Source organism: Phyllostomus hastatus, unplaced genomic scaffold (assembly GCF_019186645.2).
Source record: "Phyllostomus hastatus isolate PE091 unplaced genomic scaffold, TTU_PhHast_1.1 phas_contig_148, whole genome shotgun sequence".
Taxonomy (NCBI): domain Eukaryota; kingdom Metazoa; phylum Chordata; class Mammalia; order Chiroptera; family Phyllostomidae; genus Phyllostomus; species Phyllostomus hastatus.
This window is the reverse complement of record NW_025333607.1, coordinates 4131451-4152876: the sequence shown is the minus strand read 5'-3', so window position 1 is coordinate 4152876 and position 21426 is coordinate 4131451. Positions and strand designations below refer to the sequence as shown.

The following is a 21426-nucleotide window of genomic DNA, read 5'->3' as shown; positions in this document are numbered from 1 at the left end:
CCTGCGCTGCGGAAGCCTCCTGACCCCACCTCCTCAGCCCCCAAGGACCTCCCCCCTCGCCGAACGGGACGGAAGTCTCTCCCCCTGTGCCAGAGCGGGGCCGGAAGTCCCGCCCCCGGACCGTCTACGGCTGCGCGTGAGGGTCCCTGTGAGGCCGGCGATTGCGCCGTTGGGAGTTCTGCGCAGCCTGAGGCGCAACCTGCAGGCCTGACGACCCTCCGGCGGCGCCAGGAGGTGGCGCCGCGTTCTCCCCAAGGTGCTGGGCGGCACGGCTCCTTCTCCCGGTTGGTGCCGAAGAGAACCGGTTCTGGGCGGACGGAGAGGTAAGTTCGCTGTTGGCCGGCGGGCGGGAGTGCATGGGGTGAACCTGGGAGGTGGCTGACCGTCCGGAGCCGCGGTTGCTCGCCTGCACGACGAATAGACGCCTTGCCCGGCTCGGTCATTTTGCTCCGTGCACTAATACGGAGAGCAGATTGGTTCAAACGGCACCTGGTAAAAAGGGCACCGCTACCCCCATTTTACCGATGGGATAATGGCTCCAGAGAACCAGGGTGCGACCCTCAATGACAGAGAGAGTCTCGGTTCCGAATCGGCCCAGAGCCCGCTGCTGCGATGGGCGGGGTCAGACGTGGTGGGAAGTCTCGGACGCCGGCAGGTCCGGTGCAGCGGAGGTCGGCTGAGTAGTTTCAGCTGCTCCGCGGAAGTCCGAGGCGTAACTCTGAAAACCTGGCGTTGGCAGAACCGCCGTAGTTTTGCCTGGCCGCCGCCTTGTTCATGGCAGATGTTGCTTTGGCCGGCAGCTCCAGCCCGCCGGGATGGCAGCCCCGTCCATGAAGGAGAGGCAGGTCTGCTGGGGAGCCCGGGATGAGTACTGGAAGTGTTTGGACAAGAACGAGGACGACGCTTCGCAGTGCAAGAAGCTAAGAAGCTCCTTTGAATCCAGTTGCCCCCAGCAGTGGGTAAGTCACGCTTGGACATGTTTCTGTTTGCTGTTGAGATACACAGAGGGTACCGTGCGAGTGGCAGGCTGTGAAATGAAGGCTGTCTTGGGCGTGTCAAGTCAACACTTAGGCAGAGAAAACCCCGTGTGTTCGTCCAGGCTCATTTTATGTCCTTACATGAGGCTGACCTTTGGGAAAAGTCGTCTGGCACTTTAAGGATCATTGAAAAACAAAACACATGAACATAAGCCCCAAAACCCAATCCATTAAACTGGTAGACTTCTCCAGGATCTTCCTAAGGGCTGATATTTAATCTTGAGCAAGAGCTGCTGTCAGCAACTGAAGTGTTCCCAGCAGCCCACCCAAAACGACATAGTCATGTACCCCAAGTATGATGAAGAGGTTAGAGAGTAAATGCCCATGTGGTAGACTCTGCCTCCAGCTGCCCCCAAGGCCTCCCTGACAGGCGTTCCTGCTCTGTGTGTCCTTAGTGTGGGAGGGGCTGGGAACGGGAACTAAGCTCACCCCCCATCAACACCCTTTGATGGGAGTGGTTGATGTCCACTTCCAGAGGAGGCAGCTGGAGCTCGCGGCCTGGACAGGACTTGGTCGGAATGGCCCCTGAGCAGCAGAGCTGAGTCCAAGCCAGGCCCAGCTGGCCGATGTGGGATTCGAACCTGATTTGTCTGTGTTTTCTCACAGCATCATGCTGTTCCAAAGCACCCCAGGTCCTTTGAGAACAGATTGTTTCAGAGGTGAAGTGGTCGTCACCTTCTCACACCGGGTGTCTTTAGAGAGGAGCCTGAGGCTTGAAGGAGACCACGGGAAGCGTGTGGTGGAGGGTGGGGTCCTAGCCTTTAGAGAAAGTGCCGTGTGTTGGGCTGTGGACTGTGACCGAGTGAGGAGGCGAGGCTGGGCAGCAGTGCTGCTCAGGTGAGGAGGACGGTGTGTGTGAAGGCCGGGCAGCCGGGAAATGAGCACCTGCAGGGAGTGGGCAGCTCCGTGCAGGGGCCGGTGGTGAGTTCACAGGATGGACAGGTGGGCGGAGATTAAGTCACCGGTGGCCTTGTTTTACTGAGGAGTTTGGATGTTGAGCTTGAAGGCCCTGGGATACCCAGAAAGATTTTTTAAAGATCTTTAAATGAGCAAGTGACAGGGTGAGATCTGGGTTTCAGCAAGGTGACCCTTGGGAGCAGTGTGACGGATGGATCAAGGAGGCAGGGCAAGCAGGCGAAGAGCTGCTAGAACAACGCCAGTGTGAGAGGAGGGCCTGCACCGTGGGGACCTCGAGGGGAAGGAGGTCCGCGTGTCTGTGCGGACAGTGCCGCTGCCACTGAGGTGGTCCTCGGTGGGGAAGCTCATGGGAGGAGCTCAGTTCTGGGCAAGCTGGGCCTGAAGTGTCGACAGAACCTTTGAGTGGACGTGTCCATTGGGCTGTTGGAAATGGGACAGGAAATGCAGAGGTCTGTTTTCTGCCACAACCGTGTTAAGGACATTGTGCACTCCTGCTGTGGTACCCCTTACCTGTCACAGCCACCCCCGCCCCTGCCACCTGAGACCACCAGAAATCTGCGGCTTGACAGTCAGATTTATTGACCAGGGAGACCGCACACCCCTAGGAACTGGGGGCAGCTCACCAAGCAGAGGGAAGGCTGCCGGAGGATGGGGGGGTGGTTGGGGCTTGGGTGACACTGAAACGAAGGGGTTTCGATAGGCTCAGAGCAGAACGGGCTGCGTGCAACAGGTCCTCGTCAGCCTGGACTGAGGTGGACCAGGTCCTGCTGTCCCCTGGGATTAAAGCTGTGCACAGGTGTTCAGAGACCCCGCATCGGGAGCCCGGGGCCAGAAACCCGGGCTGCAGCTCCATCAGTGCCTGCGAGCCTCCAGGGCAATGTGGGTCTTCCCTGCTCACTGCTGCATCCTCGAGGGGCGATTTCCCTCAGTCTGTGACGTCGGGGAACGGGGTTCTTGGTGAAGGAGGAAGGGGCAGTCACTCAAACGGGCCTCCTGGGAAAGAAGGCCCACGGTGCCCGTGCATCACTCGGCAGCTGCTCTGTCTGCATCTCGCCCCAGTGTCGGACGGGGCTGGGCCGGTTCCTACATTTCAGGTTGAGCTAGTTTTCATTTCCTGGGGCACCACCGAAATATTTAAGGTTTAATGCTAAGAAGCACTTCTCACGAAAGAACTAGCGTGTTCTATTCTGACAGTGACAGTGTGCGTTGTTCTGCCTTTGCCTTGCCCGCAGAGCGGCTTGGATACAGGCCTGCGGGCTCTGTGCTGGCCTTGATCTCCCGCCTCTGGGATTGTGCTGCTTTGGGGCCTGGGCCTTCAAAACACTTCAGGTCCTTTGTTTACTTTTAAGTTCACCCATCCCCCTACTCCTTCGCCTCTGTCAGCCATCAGCTTGTTCTCTGTGGTGGGGGGTCTCATTCTGTTTTGCTTTGTTTATGCATGTTTTGGTTCTTTCAGAGTCTACATGCAAGTGAAACCGGACAGTAGGTCTCTGACTTACTTCACTCGGCCTCATGCCCTCCGGGTCCATCTGTGCTGTTGCAGATGCAGGACTTCCTTTTCTCACTGCTGACCAGCGCCCCGTTGTGTGCACGGGCCACGTCTCCTTTACCCTAGGGTCTGGTGGTGGGCACTTGGGCTGCCTCCACGTCTCAGCCAGGGTAAATAACACTGCAGCGAACAGAGAGGTGCATGTAGTTTCTCGAGTTAGTGTTTTTATTTGGATAAATATCCAGAAGTGGAATTGCTGGGTCATAAGGCAGTTCTATTTTTAATTGTGTTGAAGTAACTCTAGACTGTTTTCCACGGCGGCTGCACCAGTCTGCAATCCCACCAACAGCGCATGAGGGTTTCCTTTTCTCCGCGTCCTCGCCAGCACTTGTTTGTGGATTTATTGAGAGCCATTCTGACGGGTGTGAGGTGATGTCTCACTGTGGTTCTCATTTGCATTTTTCTGATGATTAGTGATGTTGAGCACCTTTTCATGTACCTGCTGGCCATCTCTGTACTCTTTGGAAAAACACTTTTTTTTAAAATCTAGAGAATTTAGTTACCTTTCATTAACTGTATTCATCTTTACCTTTATACTTTCTTTACTCTAAGATTATATAAACATTTATATTTACTTTTTTTCCCAAAAAACTCTTTGTATTATCGAATCCTGTTTGCTGGTACTTTGTTGAGAATTTTCACATCAAGGATATTGGCCTGTAATTTTCTTTCTTCTGTAATGTCTTTGTCTGGTTTTGGTATCAGAGTAATAGCAAAGAGTGAATTTAAGGCTTCATAGAGTGAAGGCTTCACAGAGTGAATTTGGAAGCGTTCTTTCTACTTTAATTTTTTGAAATAGTTTAAGAAGGATGGGTATTAATTCATCCTTAAATGTCGGGGAGAATTCACTTTTGAAGTCTGACCCTGGATTTTTGTTTGTTGGTAGTTTTTTTATTTTTGCTTCAATTTTATTATTAGTAATGTCTGTTCAGATTTTCTGTTTTTTCCTGGTTCAGTCTTAAGAAAGTTATAAGCTTCTAGAAATTTATTTTAAACTGAATGTGTTGGCATATAGTATTCTTTAATAATTTTTTTTATATTTCTGTAGTGTTGGTTAGAACTTTTCATTTATGACTTATGTGGGCTTTCTCTTTTTTCCTGATGAGTTTGGTTAAAGGTATGTCAATTTCGTTTATCTTTTCAAAGAACTAGCTCTTAGTTTCATTGATCTTTTAATTTTTATTTCTATGCCGTTTATGTCTGCTCTGGTCTTAATTATTTCCTTTCTTCTATTTACTTTGGCTTTTGTTCCTCTTCTAGTTCCTTTAGTTGTAGACTTAGATTGTTCATTTGGGGTGTTTCTTGAGATGGGCCTGGAGAGCTGTAAAGGTCCCTCTGAGAACTGCTTTTCCTGTATCTATACATTTTTGGAAAGTCGTGTTTTCATTTTCACTTGTCTCAAGGTGGTTATTTCCTCTTTGGTTTTGCTTACATTTCTTAAGAAAGTCTGTGGCTTATTCAAGTGTTCGGCAGGATCTGTAACCCAGAAAGGCTGGTGACTGACTGGTTGGCACCCACTTCCTACATCAGACACACTCATTTGTAATGATTCTGGAACATAAGTGACTTAGACTCCTCAGGCAGTTTGTATTGAATAGTGCGTTACATTTAAATCTGTACTTTCATGTATCTAAGCTGCATAACTTGCCCTATTTCAAACCCTTTTTTCTCAACAGATAAAATATTTTGATAAAAGAAGAGAGTACTTAAAATTTAAAGAAAAATTTGAAGCAGGACAATTCCAGCCTTCAGACTCAACTGCGAAGTCATAAGCTGTTCCTGGCCTTTTCAGAAAGGGTGAAGCTATTCTTTCTGGACATTCAAAATCGCTCCATCGGTCGTGGGACAAAAGTGGTTTGAATCATGGTGAACATCAGTACTGACTGTTTCTGTGTACGTAACTTAATGATTAAAACGATCGAGCGACAGGAGATCAACTATGAAGAATTGAAATAAAATGGTATGAAGTATGCTTAGTTTTAATTTAGTAAGATGTTAGTATTTTAATAAAAAAAATTAAAGCCTATTATAAAATACCTATTTTTTTGGTTGGAGGATGGGAATAGGCAAATAAAAGATACTGAAAAAAGTAGGTTGTTAGTGTCCTGGGAGTTGCCATTTTAATACAGGCACACACAAAAAAAATAAGGATTAAAAGAATATAAAATAATAGAGACCATCTACAAAAAACTTAGCTAATGTCACACTCAATGATGACATGATGAATGTTTTTTCTTCCAAAAATCACTAACAAGGTAAGGATGTCCTCCCTCACTTCTCCTGTTCACCACCTTGTTGGTTTCCTAACCACCTCACTAAGAGAGAAATAAAAAGCATGCAAATTGGGAAGGAAAACCAAGTCTATTCATAGATGATAGTATTATCGCTAAAGAAAACCCCCCAAAATCAACAGAAAAACTAATAAATGAATCTTAGAAAAGTGCCAGGAAACAAGGTCGGAATATAGGAGATAGTGATATTCTTGTGTACTAGCAATGAGCCGTTGGAGTGTAAAAGAAAAAAATACATCCTTTACAATAACACTAAAAATTTTTTTAAAAAGGAATACTTCAGTATATAGCTTACATTATGTTCGACACCTACAAAACAAACCCTTGAGATCAGAGAAGATCTAATTAATTGGCAATACATACTGTGTTCGTGGATTAGATGACTCAGTACTGAAAAGATATTGTTAAATTCTCCCCAGTTTGTTTTATGGGTTCAACACAGTCCCAATCAAAACAGGCGTTTTTTGTAGACAAGGACTAGTAACAAACTGAGTCTAGAATGTATATGAAAGGGCAAAGGACCTAAGAGAGCCACATGTTTCTGAAGAGAACGGAGCTGGAGGATTCATCGTGTGGTCACCACAGTGACTCAGGCGGAATGGTGGCGGCAGAAGGTCAGGCACCGAGTTCTGTAGACCGGAGCAGAGTCCAGGCACACACCCACACAGAGTCGGCTGAGTCTGCACGTGGGTAAAGGCTACTGAGTGGAGAAAGGGCCATCTTTCCAACACACAGAGCTGGGAAAATTGGATGGCCACACACAACAAAATGAATCCTGACATTACCTCACACTTTTTAAAAAAATGGATCATAGATTTAAATATAAAACTGTAAAGCTTGTAGAAGAAAATGTGGAACTCTTAAGATTTCAGGTTTGAAAATGAATTGAGATGACATCAAAAGCAAAATCCATGAAAGAAAAAAGCTGCATTGGATTTTATCAAAATTAAAAATTTTTGCTCTATGAAAGATTCTATTAGAATAAAAAGAAAATTTCAGACTGGGGGAAAATATTTGCAAATAACATAACAAAAAGTTGTATCCATAATGAAGAACTCTTACAACTCTTTAAAAAACTAAATCGCCCAAGTTTAAAAAATGGGCATAATGTTGTAATAACCAGTATTAGGTATTAGGTAAAGATGCTTCATGTTGTTAGTAGAGTAGGGCAATTTAAAATCATCATGATCCGTCACTGCACGCCTATTAGAGTGAGTTACAAGTGGGCCATATCGAGTGCTGGTGGGGATTCACGGCAGCACAAGCTCATTCAGCCCTGGGGGGAGTGCAACACGGCGACGCGCCTTTGGAAGACAGTCTGGAGTCCATGAAGTTAAACATGCGCTTGCCTCACGGCCCAGCGTCCCACTCCAGGTGTTTCACCAAATGAACTGTGTGTGAGCGTTTCTGGCAGCATCACTCCTAACTGGCCAGAACTGGAAACAACCCAGATGCCTGCAGCACAGGAATGGATACACTGTAGTACATTTACACAGTACCATGCAGCAAAGAGAAATGAACAGCTGAGTCGCCCAGCACCACAGGTGGACCTTGAATAGATTTTGCTACTGGAAAGAAGCCAGACCCAAAAGGCTATGTAATTAGTACATGCTTCCATTTACGATTCTGGAAAAGGCGAAACGGGTACAGAAGACAGAACATAGACTGTTTCTCACCACCACTGAACTCTGGGCAAAGGTGGCACATGAACATTTCATTTACAAACTTCATATGAATGATTGTGACCTCGTTCCTGGCTTTAAAGATAAATGAAAACCTGTCACCTGAGTGTTCTGAACTTTCCAGGGCAGCTGGCTCAGCACCTTGCTCCCTTGTGCGTAGGGGGCAGAGCCGCCATGAACTGCGGCACTCCGCAGCATGCTTTTCCGACAACACTACTTCCGAGGAAAGATAAGATCTTTCAAAAATATGTGTTTATTTCCACAATTGCTTAAAACGTTTTACTAAAGAAGCAATACAATTTAGCTAAAAATGTTTGAAGGGGACAACACAATAATGTGTTTAAGGCACATTGAAACGTTTGGCATTAAACTATAAAAAATGTACAACTTATCCCAGTAAATTCAGACTCGACTTCATTAGTCCAGATGGTTTTCTTTGTAACACAACGTGTCCGCAGCACCAGCAGCTGACTGCAGGAGAGGCGGGGCCTTGCAGCGGGGCGCCCCATGCCGGCGGAGCTGCTGCCTGGTGTACTCCCAGACCAGCAGCGCCCCACTCACGTGCACGTTGAGCGAGCGGACGATGCCCTGCTGAGGGATTTCCACACACACGTCCAATTGCTGGATCAGGTTTGCTGGGATTCCTTCGCGCTCATTTCTGATGAAAAATGGGAAAAGAAAGGTTACTTTTTACTTTTCTTGTAATGAGCAGTATTTTCCTCAGGTGTTTCTGGAGGAGACAGATTAACAAAATAATTGTAAATTGCCAGGAAAATAAGAGGATAAAAAAGGTTTATGGGTCACCTGACCATCCCAAACAGGTAAAATAAAATGAAAAGTAGGGGGCTTTCTGTGAACATTACAAGTCAAAGGTCAAGTGCAGGTATAATATCAGGTCGTGCTGGGAGTCCGGGTGAACTAGCATTTCTGAAACATCTCTAGCCTGAGGTGACAGGAGTCACCGCGGCAGGGAACTGCGCACCCCAGCAGGAGCAGGGACTTCTCGGGAAAGCAGTACTGGGTCAGGTCGGCGCTCCGCGCGGTCTGCTCCACGCCGATGACCGTGTAGCCTTGTGCTTTCTTCTGCTGCAGGTAATCCCTCAGCTGCGCTGGCTTCACCTTCGTCGTTTTAAAAGAGCAGAGGTTAAATCACTCAGCTAGAGCCCTGCTTGGAATAAAATCAGAGTTTTAAAAACTTTTATTAAATTAAGTTGTTTAAAAGTCTTTTTAAAAAGGAAAGGACAGAAATACACATTATAAACAAGAACTCCCCCAACTTCATAGAAATTTATAGAAATTATTCCTACATCAACAGTGAGTTGAGCAGAACTCATTTTACTTACCGAAAATTCTACACATTACTTATTTCTCAAAATACAACCACATGAAAGATAATAAAGGAATGGGAGAACAGAATTGGACTGTATTTTACTTTACTTTTGAACTTTTAAAGGCTGGACTACTATAAACCACTGCAAATGAACTGCTATAGGAAGATGGAGCACTACAGAGTTGGGCAAAAGAAATAAAAAAATTTTAGTAACACATCACTTTCCACCCACCTCCACTAAAGGAAGCCACTGTTCCGCGGAGACACTGAGGTGCTGGAACTGTCTGTCGTGGACACACTGAAGGTTGCCGACCACCAGTGCCGAGGCCCCAAAGACCTCGCAGGTGCGGCATAGCCCTGCACAGAACAAGCTGCAGTCACTGTCCCCGGCACGGGGCTGAGTGCATCACATCCCGCACGCCCCTCCGGAGCGCCCAAGGAGGGCTGCACGTGGGGAGACAGCCTGACACTCGCATGACCAAAGGTTCTAGGCGAGCCCGGATGCTGCAGTTTTACCTCCTAGATTGGTTGGCTTATCAATGAGCGAGGCCACCACAATCAGGCTGCCGGTGCACTTCCCCAGCCTGGAAGCCCGGTCCTGAAACACTAGCTCCAGGTCCAAATCGGGAACGTCGTTTTTCCACGGGATTATCTTCTTCTGGACATCAGTCCACTCGGACGGGCTGTCCGCCTCGCCTGAGTTAGAGCCTGGGACGGAAACCAGTAACCCTGAATGTAACCAGTCTCTGTCTCGTATGCTGTATATTTACATATATATACATATGTTTACATATACACCGTATATTTACATACATTTTACATATACATATATATATTTTAGAAGTTTAAAATGATAGGATCAGATTCATTAACTGAAGAAATTGACTTGGATTCAGACCCAATTGCCATTTCAAAAGTGATTTTTTAAGTTTTCAAATTCAACCTGACTAACCAATATATTACATCTCATTAAAAATGTCAGGTACTTAGACACACATTTTTTTTTTACATTTTATTATCTCCAAAATGTTTACATTTTATTATTTCCAAAATTGGGAGACATCTTAGAATTCACTGGGTGTCATGGTTTGCTAGTATTTATTCTTAGAGGCGATAAAATAATGTGTATCTTACAAACAACAGTACATTAAATTAGAATTTTGTGCAGAAATACATTCCTGAAAACAATATAAATAGCCTTTATCCCAAATCACTATACAAGTATGTGGGGGACCATTTCTGAAGTAAAGGACATTTATTCTCCTGCCTGGTCCAATGAGTACGCAGGACATCACCAACCTTTCTGGCCACACTGCCATCTCAGCACTGACCTCGGCCTCTCCCTACTCCAGTCTGCTGACTGAGCAACCCAGGAGCACTAGGCTGCTGGGGCTGGAAAATGCTCACTGAGAACCACACCAGAGCACTACAGAGAGGGCACGCACACCCAGAATGGGATCGTTAGCATCTGGGGCGGGGGGGGTGATGGAAAGGCCCAGAAGGCTCACGGGAGGGGCGTGATGCTGTGCAGAGCAGAGCAGGGCCACGGCTGCACGGTGGTAGTGCCCAGGAGCAGGTGCTGGGCGGGGGAGGTGGCCCTGACTCCGTCAGAGGACTCTATGCATAATGACGACAAACTAATTCCACAGTGGGAGCTGGTAAAGGATTCAGGAAGGGTGACAACAGAAGTAGTTCTGAGTTTTAGAGAAATCCTTCTTAAAAGCGACATGGAGGTAAGTTGGGGCTGGAAAACCATTAAGAGGCCCTTGCTCTAGTCCAGGCAGAGACGGAGATGGTCCAAATTAAGTCTCTGCAGGAGGGGCTGCAGGAGCAGCAGCCAGATCACCCTGTACTAGATGGGTGGTGCAAGAGAGAGCACAGGAAGGGAACGGCTTGTGCGTGACAGTGACACTGCTACCAGGTGCAGAGGAGGCAAGTTGGACAAACACAGTTTGGATGTGCTGAGAGCAAGGGGCCTGTGGGGTGCCCAGCAGGCCCAGGGGAGAGCCGGGCTGAGAAAGACCTGCAAGTTGGGGTGGCCCCGGCGGTGGTGTCAAGCTGTGGAGACTAAACAAGAAAAGCAAGGATGACAGAACATTCAGGAGACACCAACGGCAAGGGTGAGCAGACAGACAGAACTGGCGCCCCGCTCTTTGCCAGAACACACAAATTGAACAGAAAGACCCCTTCAGCCTCTTGCCCATCCACTGGCAGAACTCGGCCCACCTGTCTGAACATGCCGTCCACCCCCGACCCCTCCCAGTGTCTGTTCAGCCCCCTGTCAGGCTGGCCCCACCCCACTGAGGCAGCTGCTCTTGCCACTGTCTTTTGCCCCAACCTTCACAGGTGCTGCTCTATTTGGGGGAACTCCTCCCCCAAGTCCCTGCTTGACTCACTCACACTCCACTTTGGGCTCAGCTCAGAGTCAGCTCCTTGCAAAGGCCGTCTTCAGCCTGGCACTAGCCCTCTGGCCTGCTTGCTCTTTCCCAGCTCGTTTTACCACCTGACACTGTGTTTGTGTTGGTTGGGGGCTGTCTGTCCTTGGGGAATGGAAGCTCCGTGAGGGCGGGGCCTTGGTCTGTCTGGCACACGAGGCCATCCGTCACCTCTGCTGAGTGAATAAGGTAAACAAGGTCTGTCTAGGAAAAGTCCAGCCATTGTTAATATAACAACAGTTTGTGTGACATCGATGTAGCCTGGCAGCCAAGGAGCGGGGACTGGAATGCTCATGTGTGAACAATGAAACTTCACTGCACTAGTCAGTGGGGGTGGTAGATGTCACAGAGTGAGCATGTGCACTGTGTGGCTGTCACATTCAAAGTGACTGAGCGAGCAGAGCAACAAAGCTGCATCACATTTTGTGTTAAGCTTCAACATTCCTTCACAGAAACTATACGGATGATTCAGAAGGCCACAGCTGTGGGCAACTGGTGATTGGCAGCTTCATCACGAAAATGCACCTGCTCATGTGTCATGTCTCATGTGGTTTTTTGGTGAAAAATCAAATCACCCAGGTGACTCAGCCCCCTACAGCCCAGATTTGGTGCCCTGCGACTTCTGGCTTTTCCCCAAACCAAAATCATCTTTGAGAGGGAAGAGATTTCAGACCGTCAGTGACATTCAGGAAAACATGACAGGGCAGCCGATGGTGACTGGGAGAACTGTGTGAGGTGCCAAGGTGCCCACTTTGAAGGGGACTGAGGGGTCACTGTCCTACATACAATGTTTCTTTTATATCTTCTTCAACAAATGTCTCTATTTTTCACATCACATGGCTGCATACCTTCTGGACAGACCTTGTATGTCTTTAAATGCACTAGAGAACCATCTAGAGTATCTGATAAAACATGAGCTTTCCCGGCTCTCCTCCAGACCCTGAATTACACAATCCAAGGTGGGGCCCAAGGGTCTGCCCTTTCAGCAGACTGTCTAAGGGGTCTGGATTACAATTTTAGAAAAATTGTTTGTAAGGCACAAGTGGGGGGATGAGAAGTCAGGTTGAGGAGGAAAATCAGGAGAGTAAGAAACGAGCCAGTAAATGTTACACAGATCTTGCGTATGAGAAGCGAACAGCGTCCTGGTTTTCCGAAAGACGTTTCCATGAGTTACGGGGCAGGGAGTCGGAACAAGAGCAAATTGTGACAGTGACGAGGACTTGGGCTATGGCTACACGGTTATTAAGACCAGTTGTGATTTTACCAATGGGTGGGGGCTTATTCCCTGGGCTTTTCAGGCGCTGGCTGGGAAGGGGAGGAGGAGCGCAGCGGGGGAGGGAGGGCCCCAGGGGAGCTGGGGAAGGAAGGGTAACAGGGGAGGTGACGTCCAACCAGACCGGGAGGGACTCAAGTCACGATCTCCGCCACATTCCTCGTGGGACTAGAAGTGTCATAACTGGCCACCAGCTTTACATCATGAAGCAGATCAGGCTCCCTTCGGCTTTCTATGGCAAAGCCAACGGTCACCTAAAAGTACTAGGCAAAGTCACACCGCATTTTCCCACTGTCTCCTCCCTAAGTGGAGGAGCGGAGTTCACCACATCAACGAAAATGTGTTACCAACACCTGTTCTAGGTGACTTACTAAGCCTCAGCAAGTCAACAGTGGGGAGAATAAAACGAAACGTCCTTTTACCTGTGTCCTGCTGAGCCCAGTCCCCCGGTCTCAGGTCACGGAGCTGGGTGGGACAGAGGTAGCCCTGAAGCCCGGCAGCCGGCGGAAGGTCCGTGAACCTGCTGAACTTGTCTATGGCGATCCACTCGTCCTCGATGAGGCCTGAGAGGCGCGGGAGGATGTAAAATATGGTCTGGAAAGAAAATCGTAAAATCTAAATTTTTTTCCCGTAAGAATAACAAAGAAATGCATGTTTAAAGCACAACTTATTAATGTAGTTTCCCAAACTATATCTGATGGAATTGCACACTTCCTGTCTTGTACAACTGTCTATATAATGTACCGTCTTTTCTAAGAAGCCAGGGGCTTCACCCAGGAGACCCTTGAGCGCAGGCAGCTCTTCCCCTCTGCTGTCCCCACGTGTATGTGACAAACCACCGCGCCCTCACGGAGGCAGAACGGGTTGGGATATGCTGTCACTGAACAGCGTTTGGAAAGCTGCTACCTAATGATCTCCACTTCTCCATCAGCACTCAGGTTCAAGCTCTTTTGATGCACTTGAAGTTGAGGCCATTTAGCCTTTCTTGGTTCAACTTCCTCACTTGCAAAGTGTGGATAAAATCAGGTAAAACGGCCCATGAAGAAACGTGTTTGGTACACCGCACAATAAACGATAACTATGTAGTCATCACATAAACAATCCTTTCTTACCTATGAGAACCGAGACCAAAAAATCTCCAAAGGTGAGCAGGCACAGAAGAAGCAGAAGCACAAGTAACAAGAGAGTTTAAAATGAAACAAATGTAGAACAACACGCAAGTCTTCATATAAGTCTTTAGAATGAATGTGAATGAATACGGTTTTCTTCATGCAATACTTGTGTAAACTTAAACTAGCATGATTAAACTAGCAGATCTTTAAATAGGCACTAATAGAGCTTACACACGCATAAATAAAAACACAGAATTCTTAGCGTTGATTTCATTTACACCTGCGGTTGTGATTCACACCACAAGTGAAGAATAAAAGGGGGGGTGACGTGAGCGTGAGGCCGAGGCAGGGACAGAGGAAGGCGAGGGACCTGCTCCCGCGGAGGACCGGGCGGAGGGCTGAGCGCGCGCCAGAGGGCTACCACAGACCCCTTCAGAGATGCCGACCAGGGCGCTCTGGGCGCGGAGGGACACAGAGCGGAGCCGGGTACAGCGCCTGAGAAATCCTGAACAGTCTTTGAGATGAAGCACCATAAAGTATGCAGCAATAATGTTCTGTGATGAGTATCTCACAACATACAGATCTGTGTTTTTTTAAAGGCCAGCTTATTAGGAACCCACCGAAGTAATTCATGTGTGCGCAGTAGCTGAAGATACTGGTACTTCCAAGTTCTTTAGAAAAAGAGAACGAGGTCAAGTATTTCAACTCAAAGGGAGAAAGTAGTACAATTTCTACAAGTTTTGGTAATTTAGATAGGAAGTTCATTGACATACGCTAGTTGTAATAATCATTTTTATGGTTCCTAAAATTACATAAGCACATTTGGGAAGTGGTGTATCATTTGCTATGCAGTCGCAGTCACCCAAGAACCTAGAAAGGCAATGAACAAAAAAAGATCTTTTTGTTTTTTCATTAATAGTGGGCTTCATTACAACAAAATCTCACCTGCACAAATGTTCTCACTCATTTCCTTTTAATGTCAGAACAGATTTCTGTACAGAGTTAAGCATCCCCCTTCCAGTGTCTACCAGCCCGACCCCGCCTGAGAAACAGAGAGTGGAAGTGACTGGCCGGTCGCCACTGCTCAAGAGTGAAACGCAAGCAAGTCATCTGTCTGCATGAAGTGACACGACTGAGCCTGGCGGTGTGAAGGGGAAGTGTGCAAGCAAGGGGCGAGTCAGGCTCATCGTCACCCTTCCACGACCACCCTTCAAGGCAGGGCGTGTCAGGCTGCGCGTGCAGGAGAGAAGGCACACGCGGGCGTCTCCGCTCACCTCCAGACAGTAATCCTCCAGCGGGTGAAATGCTGCGAAAAAGAAGTGGTCTTGGATGCGCTGCCAGTTCCTCTTGGCGTTCCTGGGGATTGAAGACAGGGTATGAGGCGCAGACCAGGGGGGAAGGTCAGACGTCTCACAGAGGTACTGCAGACTTTAGAACCAATGGAAAATACTGTGAACTTGATCCTGAGGTTTGTATACCCGTCTCCAAGATCAACCAACTTTAAAAACTGACACTGCACTCTGGCTGGCGTAGCTCAGTGGATTGAGCACGAGTTGCAAACCAAAGTGTCGCAGGTTCGCTTCCCAGTCAGGGCACATGCCTGGGTTGCAGGCCATGGCCCCCAGCAACCGCACATTGATGTTTCTCTCTCTTTCTCCCTCCCGTCCCTCTTTAAAAAAAATAAATAAATAAAATCTAAAAAAAAAACAAAAAACCAAAACAAAAAACCTGACACTGCGTCGGATCTTTTAAAATGGAACACAGAAGCAGACACCTGGGAGTCCCACAACAAATACTGATTCAGCAAGTGTGTGGCCCAGGAGTGCATGAAAAGCGCGGGGGCCAACCCAGCAGGCTGTGCAGAGGCCTGGGCTCCAGCGAGCGTGCTGGCTGAGGGACAGCGGAGGGACAGCACAGAGCAGCTGCGGGACAGACCGCTGGAGTGCTGGGGAAAGGGGTTCCAAACAAAGACGCTGCGAGAACTCTGGGCTGCAACCCTTAGGTCTCTGGCGGGAGAGGCTTTTTCAGGAGAGAAAACCATTAGGTGAGTCCCTTTCGCTACTCTGGAAATTCACAACACGTGGCCAAACTGACCAACTTTTGTAAACCAAACAAATTTAATGTGGAGCAGGGCTTGAATTCTTAACCCATCTGTTATGTTTAAAAAGGCAAAAGAGGTGAGGATAAAAATACTACAACATGCCTGGCAGGTTTCAGTTTGAATTCACGATCAGCAGCCAGAAGCCTAGGAAGCAATCCCAGACGCCTTCCCGGTGAGGCCAGGCCCTGGGCTGGAGCGTCTTCGTTCCCCGGAGTGCCCAGCCCCTCTCGGTGCAGACAGCAGAGCAGATGGCCACGCCACCCACCTCTCAGGGTGAGGGACAGATGCCTGCCCCTCCTTCTGCACCGTCCTCTTTCCCTTTGCTCCCAAGAGCCTCCTGGAAGGACAGCACCCCTGGCTGTGCCCTAGATCCCCGCCCGGGACTCCGCTCCGTGCCCCTCCTTCTGAGGTTTCCTGTCTTCTCTGGCCTTCCCTCCAGCCCACCTCGCCCCTCGGCAGGGACTCGGGAGGTAACTGAGGCACAGGCACACTGGAAGAGCTGATGAAGAGATGCCTGTTTCCGGGAGGAGCGGCTTGGGGGGAGTGGGGGGTAGGGGAGGGCAGGGCGGCAGGCAGGCTTGTTTCCAGGGCACCCGTCTGCCCCGCTCAGCCCCCCGACACCTACTGAAACACCAAGCTCATCAGAAACAAAGCAAAGGCCGTCCTCTGACAGCATGCCCACCTCCAACCACTGCTCTTCCTACACGTGACGGAGACGTGGTTCGAGAACGACCACACAACTTGGCAGTGTTCTACCTTCCTCGTCGCCCATTTGTTAAATTAAAGACAGGGATTATTTCAAACATTCAAGTAAAGAAAAAAGATTCGATGAACCTATCCTGGGATTTAACAAAGGAGAACAAACGGTCCCACCGCTTTGCCTCGTTTTAATTCGGTTCTGCCCCCGAAGGGCACCACGGAAAGGGCTCCGGGTCCCGTGGTGCCAGGGGGCTCTCACTCCTCCTTCCCGCAAGCCTGTGCACCGACCCCACGCTCACCTGGCTCACAGCTCCGCTCCCACTCTCCTGCCGGCCCCTGGTCACACTTTACAAGTTGCAAAAGCAAGCTGGGTGATGTCACTCGGGAGGGCTTCCCCCTTTGCTCCTCAGAAGGCCCACGTGGCCTGCCCCGCCCCCACCCCACCAGGGCCCCTGCAGTCCCGCCCTCCACCTTCACACTCTGTCACCTGGGAGCACAGCCACCCTTCCCACCCCCAGGGGTCCCCAACACTCTCTTTGGCCCAGAAAGCATTCCCTCCACTGCGTTTGCCAGCTTCCTTCCCGCCCTGCAGACGGCGGCTCCCACCAAACCGGAGTCAGCGGTCCGTGATTCCCGCCAAACCGAGACTTCTCCACTAGAGGACTCACCATCATTCAAACCCTTTCTTAATTGTTGTGATTACTTATCTAATGTCCGTCTCCACCTGACTGAACTCCATGAAGAGAGGGAGAGAGACCACCCGTCTGCCTGCCGCTGACCTCCAGTCCCCAACCTGTGCCTGTCCCAGAGCCCATGCTGGGGCGCCGGCTGCTCAGGAGCTGCCTCCCACCAGGGGCGCCTCCTCTGGTCGGCTGTATGTACTACGTGGTACTGGGATCTTAAAAAGAACATGTCGTTTCTCAGAAGAATGTTTTATCACTTAATAAAACCTATGAGCTGAGCTAATTGTTTGTAGAAAACAAAACACAGCCCTGGCTGGTGTGGCTTAACGAACCAAAGGGTCGCCAGTTGGATTCCCAGTCAGGGTACCTGCCTGGGTTGTGAGCCAGGTCCCCAGTTGGGGGCACAAAAGAGGCAACCACACACTGATGTTTCTCTCCCTTTCTCCTTCCCTTTCTCTAAAAATAAATAAATAAAATATTAAAGAAATTAAAACACAGATACCAAGAATTTTGAGCGGGGTCAACAACCAAGACACGCCAACACCAAACAGTAAGTGATGATTTGGTCCCAGAGAAAACTGCACACTGACACACGGACCCTATCTGCACAGTAAGGATTCCTTCAAGTCCCCATTCAGAGGGAGAAGTATGTTCCGTTAAAAATACAATTTCACCAATTGTACATTAAAGTATGATTAGGAACAACTTCTGCAGTTGGAGTTTGGCTTACTACATAATACAGGTGCTATGCTGGAAAACATTAATGTCTGAATCTACTCCTGTAGACAGCTTCAGCCGAGCATGCACGAAATGCAAGGAGTGATGGATGCACGCGCCCCCACACACGGGGACAGGAGGAGGCGTCGCAGGTCTCCTGAGAAACAGCCAGAGCTCCAGGGGCCCGCACACACCCGGGAAGTCAGGGGTTGTGGGCACTGCCACGGGGAATCCCTGGTTTCAGGGACTGCTGGGACCCACACTGAAGGCCGTTCCCCGCACTCTGCACCACCTGCCCGAGCGGCTCGCCCTGCCTGCTCCTCACCCCTCATCTCTAGCTCATCCTGCCCACCCCCCCCCACAACGCGCCTCTCCTCCTGGTCCCCTTCTGTCTATCACATGCAGATATATTTTAGGATGTTTGCTGAACTGAGTGTTCTTCTCCCGAGCCCCCAGACCTCCCTTCCCCACGCGTCACCGCAACGCCTCTTTTCAACAGCTGCAGTGAAAGGTAAGGTGGGCCCAGACCATCATGGCTCAGTTGGGTGGGCACCGTCCCACAGAGCAAAAGGCAGACTCGATTCCCAGTCAGGGCACATGCCTGAGTTGTGGGTTCGGTCCCCAGTCAGGGCGCATATGAAAAGCAACTGAACGATGTTTCTCTCTTGCATTGATGTTTCTCTGCCTCCCTCCCTCCCCTCTAAAAATAAACAAATAAAACCTTAAAGGAAAAAGAACAGTAAGGTGGGTAGAGGGCCACAGTACGTGGCCACGGAGGTACCTCGGCCGTGCACCCCACGAGGCTCAGCCGTGACTCACAGGGAGGCCTGTCTGCACCGTGTGCTAACTTGCTGGTCAAGGCAAAGGCCGACGGCTACGTGTTGCTGATTTTCCAGATACTAGCTAGTATGCCCGACTCGCTGCTTCCGACCTCCACCCATTGGTTTTTGTCCGTCAGTACTTTCGAGCACGCGAAGGGCAACCTGGTAATGGATTCTTACCACCTGGGCCCCTGCAGGGAGAAAATCTGGCCCTCCCAGGTGGTGACAGTCAGCACTAGTGATGAAGTAAAACAGCACCACCTTGGAGACGAGACGAGGCAGTCGGTCCAGAGACCAGGACACTCGGGCCTGCGTGTGCGGCGACCTCCCCGCAGAAGAGGCCTTAGGAGACACTGGGTCAGGCACCCCTCCCGCTCCACCCATGGCAGCCGTGATTCAGGAGGTCAAGATGGAGCCGCCGACCATCTGAAATGTAACTGAGCTGCATCTCACTGGGCCACCACGTCAGCTCTGCCTCATCCGTGTGACGCTATGACGAGCTGAGACGGGCAGCCTGCGACAAGCCGTCCCCTGTGCCACCAGGAGGACACTGCCGGCCACGGGCCCTCGCCCTGCTCCTCACCCTGCTCCGTGCATGTTCTCCACTTGACTGAGGCTGGACTCGATCACGGGCATCACGGCGTCCATGTCTTCCACCTGCCACGTCCTACACATGCCCCAGATTTTCTTCAGCGCCACCAGCGCGTACAGCCGGACGCTGAAGTTGTGGCTGAGGCCCCAGCGGAGCACGACGGCCAGGGCCCGCTTCAGGAGGGGCTTCTGGAAAGAGAGGAGGACAGTCCTTCACGTGGGCCATTCGCCCCAGATCGATGAGGGAGGACGGGGTCAGCAGGGTCGGCATGGACGTCCCTGCACGTGCATTAGCGGGACCCCCCATCCTCCCCCTGAGCCAGGCGGGGCACGCTGGCACCGCAGTCCCCAGGAGAGAACCCCCAGCGCTCTGCGCGGGATGCTGCGGTAGTTCCCCATCTCCAGGTCCTGGGCAAGGCGGGCGGGGTGTTTGCAGGCCGACCACTCTGCGACCATGACGTCTCAAAACCACGGCCCCATCCCCGGCCTGTCTTGGGCCGAGAACGTGAGATCACCCCTCAGGAGCCCCGCTTTCTGAGAAGTTGGAGGCACTCCCACAGCCAGGGTCCCTCCCTGTCGGGACTCTGAACTGCTCAGCCGTCCCCAGTGCCGACCCTGCACCCACAGGGCACCGCGGGGCGGCAGGGAGCAAGAAGTGGGAAGAAGAGCAACGAAGAGTTTAAGCTCCCCGGTCCTTTCCCGTGAGCGCACAGCCTGGGGACGTCACGCAGAGCCAGTCCCGGGTTTTAAAATGACACAGCTCGGCCGAGAGCGAAGGGAAGTGACATGTTAATGTGGACTCGGAGGGGCTCAAATGTCTAACACACCGCCGGGTGCCCCCTCGATGTTCCTGCGAGTGGCAGCCTGCGGGGAGCGTCTGCTGATGGAGTGAGGACTGAGGACTGAGGACCACCACACTCTCCCCGGGGACGAGCCGCAGGTGTGCGTGACCCTCTCTCTGTATTTCCCTCCTTCCTCGACACGTCCTCAACACAGACCAAAGGCCACTGATCTGCCAGCATGCTGCGGACGCTGCCGGGACACAGATACACGGATACACACACACACAACTGTAACACACACAACTGTAACACACACACCACCACCACCCCACCGTGATGAACGACTGAGACAAACGTCGCCTGTATCTGAGCAGGTCGGCACAGTGGCCAGCCGGGCCCAGCCAGGAGGGGCAGCAGTGCAGAGGAGGAGGTGCGCTCGCTGGGCGGGCGGGGAGAGCAGGGGGGTCACAGGGGCAGCAGAGAGAATGGCAGCTTCTCAGTGACACACTGCGTCTGAGCCCCAGTCCAGAAGGCGGAGAGCGGGCAGGCTGACAGTCACATCCCTCTCAGCCACCAGGACGCGGGCAGAGCCCGAGTTTGTTCACGGCAGAACCCCTGGGGCCCAGAGCATCACAGACACGCAGAAAGCACAGATGCCAGCGTGGGGGAAGGGGTGGGGGGAGGCGAAACCAAGGAGACCTCGTCACAGCGCCCGCCCCACAGGGCCTTGCCGCCAGCTGCTCTCACCCCACCGCCCACCCGCCTGGTCTCCGCTCACTTCCAGACCCGAGTCTGCGGGGCCTCCCTGCTCCCTCACCTCCCCCAGCAGGACCCCTGCCCCCCCGCCCCCCGCAACAGGCCTCACAGCTCTCCTCCCTCCTCAACCCTCCGCTCCACCCAAGTGCTCGCTGGGACCTCCTAACCCGCGTTCCCACCTTCTCAAGGCACAAGAGCGGCTGCACCCCCTGCGCCTCTCTTCAATGTGGCTTCCAGACAGCTCCTCCTCCTCCATCACGTAAAAACCACGGCTCCCCCTCCCCCGTTCTGAGCCCAAACCCGTGCCCCAGACCTTGTCACAAAACCTCTCACCGCTCTCTTCTCTAACATGTTAAAACCAGGCGTTCCAACTCCCGACCGGAGCGCCTCTCTCCGCTCTCCCTGCTGCTGCGCGCTCAGGCCTCCCTGCAGCGGATTCATCCAGTCTCGACCTCCTGCTGCCCAGCTCTGCACGAAGCCCTTAGCTCCCGGCCGGCCTTAGCTCCCAGCCGGCCTCGCTCTTCTGAGACTGTGCCCCCAGCCCTCTGCCGCTCCATCTCCTCCCCTTTAAGCGCCGGTGTCCCCAGCTTCTGTGCTGCGGGCCCTCGTTTTCTCAGAGGGCACATCCCTGCGGGTGGCCGAGTGTGTG

The 21426-nt window shown here is 51.0% G+C and overlaps 2 protein-coding genes across 4 annotated transcripts in view; one reads left to right on the top strand and one right to left on the bottom strand.

The window, feature by feature from the left end:
• Positions 1-122: 122 nt before the first annotated feature.
• Positions 123-5533, top strand: LOC123832686 (cytochrome c oxidase assembly factor 6 homolog). Of its 2 annotated transcripts, none has more exons than XM_045860434.1 (3): positions 123-323; positions 740-959; positions 5181-5533. In XM_045860434.1, the coding sequence occupies exons 2-3, from the start codon at positions 816-818 to the stop codon at positions 5274-5276; spliced, it is 240 nt and encodes a 79-aa protein (XP_045716390.1). In that variant the 5' UTR covers positions 123-323; positions 740-815; the 3' UTR covers positions 5277-5533. The 2 variants fall into 2 exon arrangements, with proteins under 2 accessions (XP_045716390.1, XP_045716386.1); XM_045860430.1 differs by having other exon boundaries at positions 192-323; positions 801-959.
• Positions 5534-5722: 189 nt separating this feature from the next.
• Positions 5723-21426, bottom strand: part of TARBP1 (TAR (HIV-1) RNA binding protein 1) — a 64737-nt gene continuing 49033 nt past the window's right edge. Inside the window, exons 24-30 of one of the 2 annotated variants that reach the window (XM_045860419.1) lie at positions 19232-19428; positions 14902-14983; positions 12938-13109; positions 9324-9515; positions 9040-9164; positions 8460-8596; positions 5723-8135 (exon numbers count right to left, since the gene is read on the bottom strand). In XM_045860419.1, the coding sequence (XP_045716375.1) occupies positions 7895-8135; positions 8460-8596; positions 9040-9164; positions 9324-9515; positions 12938-13109; positions 14902-14983; positions 19232-19428 (1146 nt within the window). In that variant the 3' untranslated portion in view covers positions 5723-7894. Of the gene's footprint in view, positions 8136-8459; positions 8643-9039; positions 9165-9323; positions 9516-12937; positions 13110-14901; positions 14984-19231; positions 19429-21426 lie in introns of those variants that run through there. The other variant, XM_045860425.1, reaches the window with a different exon arrangement.

Bases quoted from the DNA above. Each gene is read 5' to 3' on its own strand.
- LOC123832686 (XM_045860434.1), top strand. From the start codon at position 816: ATGGCAGCCCCGTCCATGAAGGAGAGGCAGGTCTGCTGGGGAGCCCGG. The intron at 960-5,180 runs GTAAGTCACGCT...TTTTCTCAACAG, and splicing joins CCAGTTGCCCCCAGCAGTGG to ATAAAATATTTTGATAAAAG.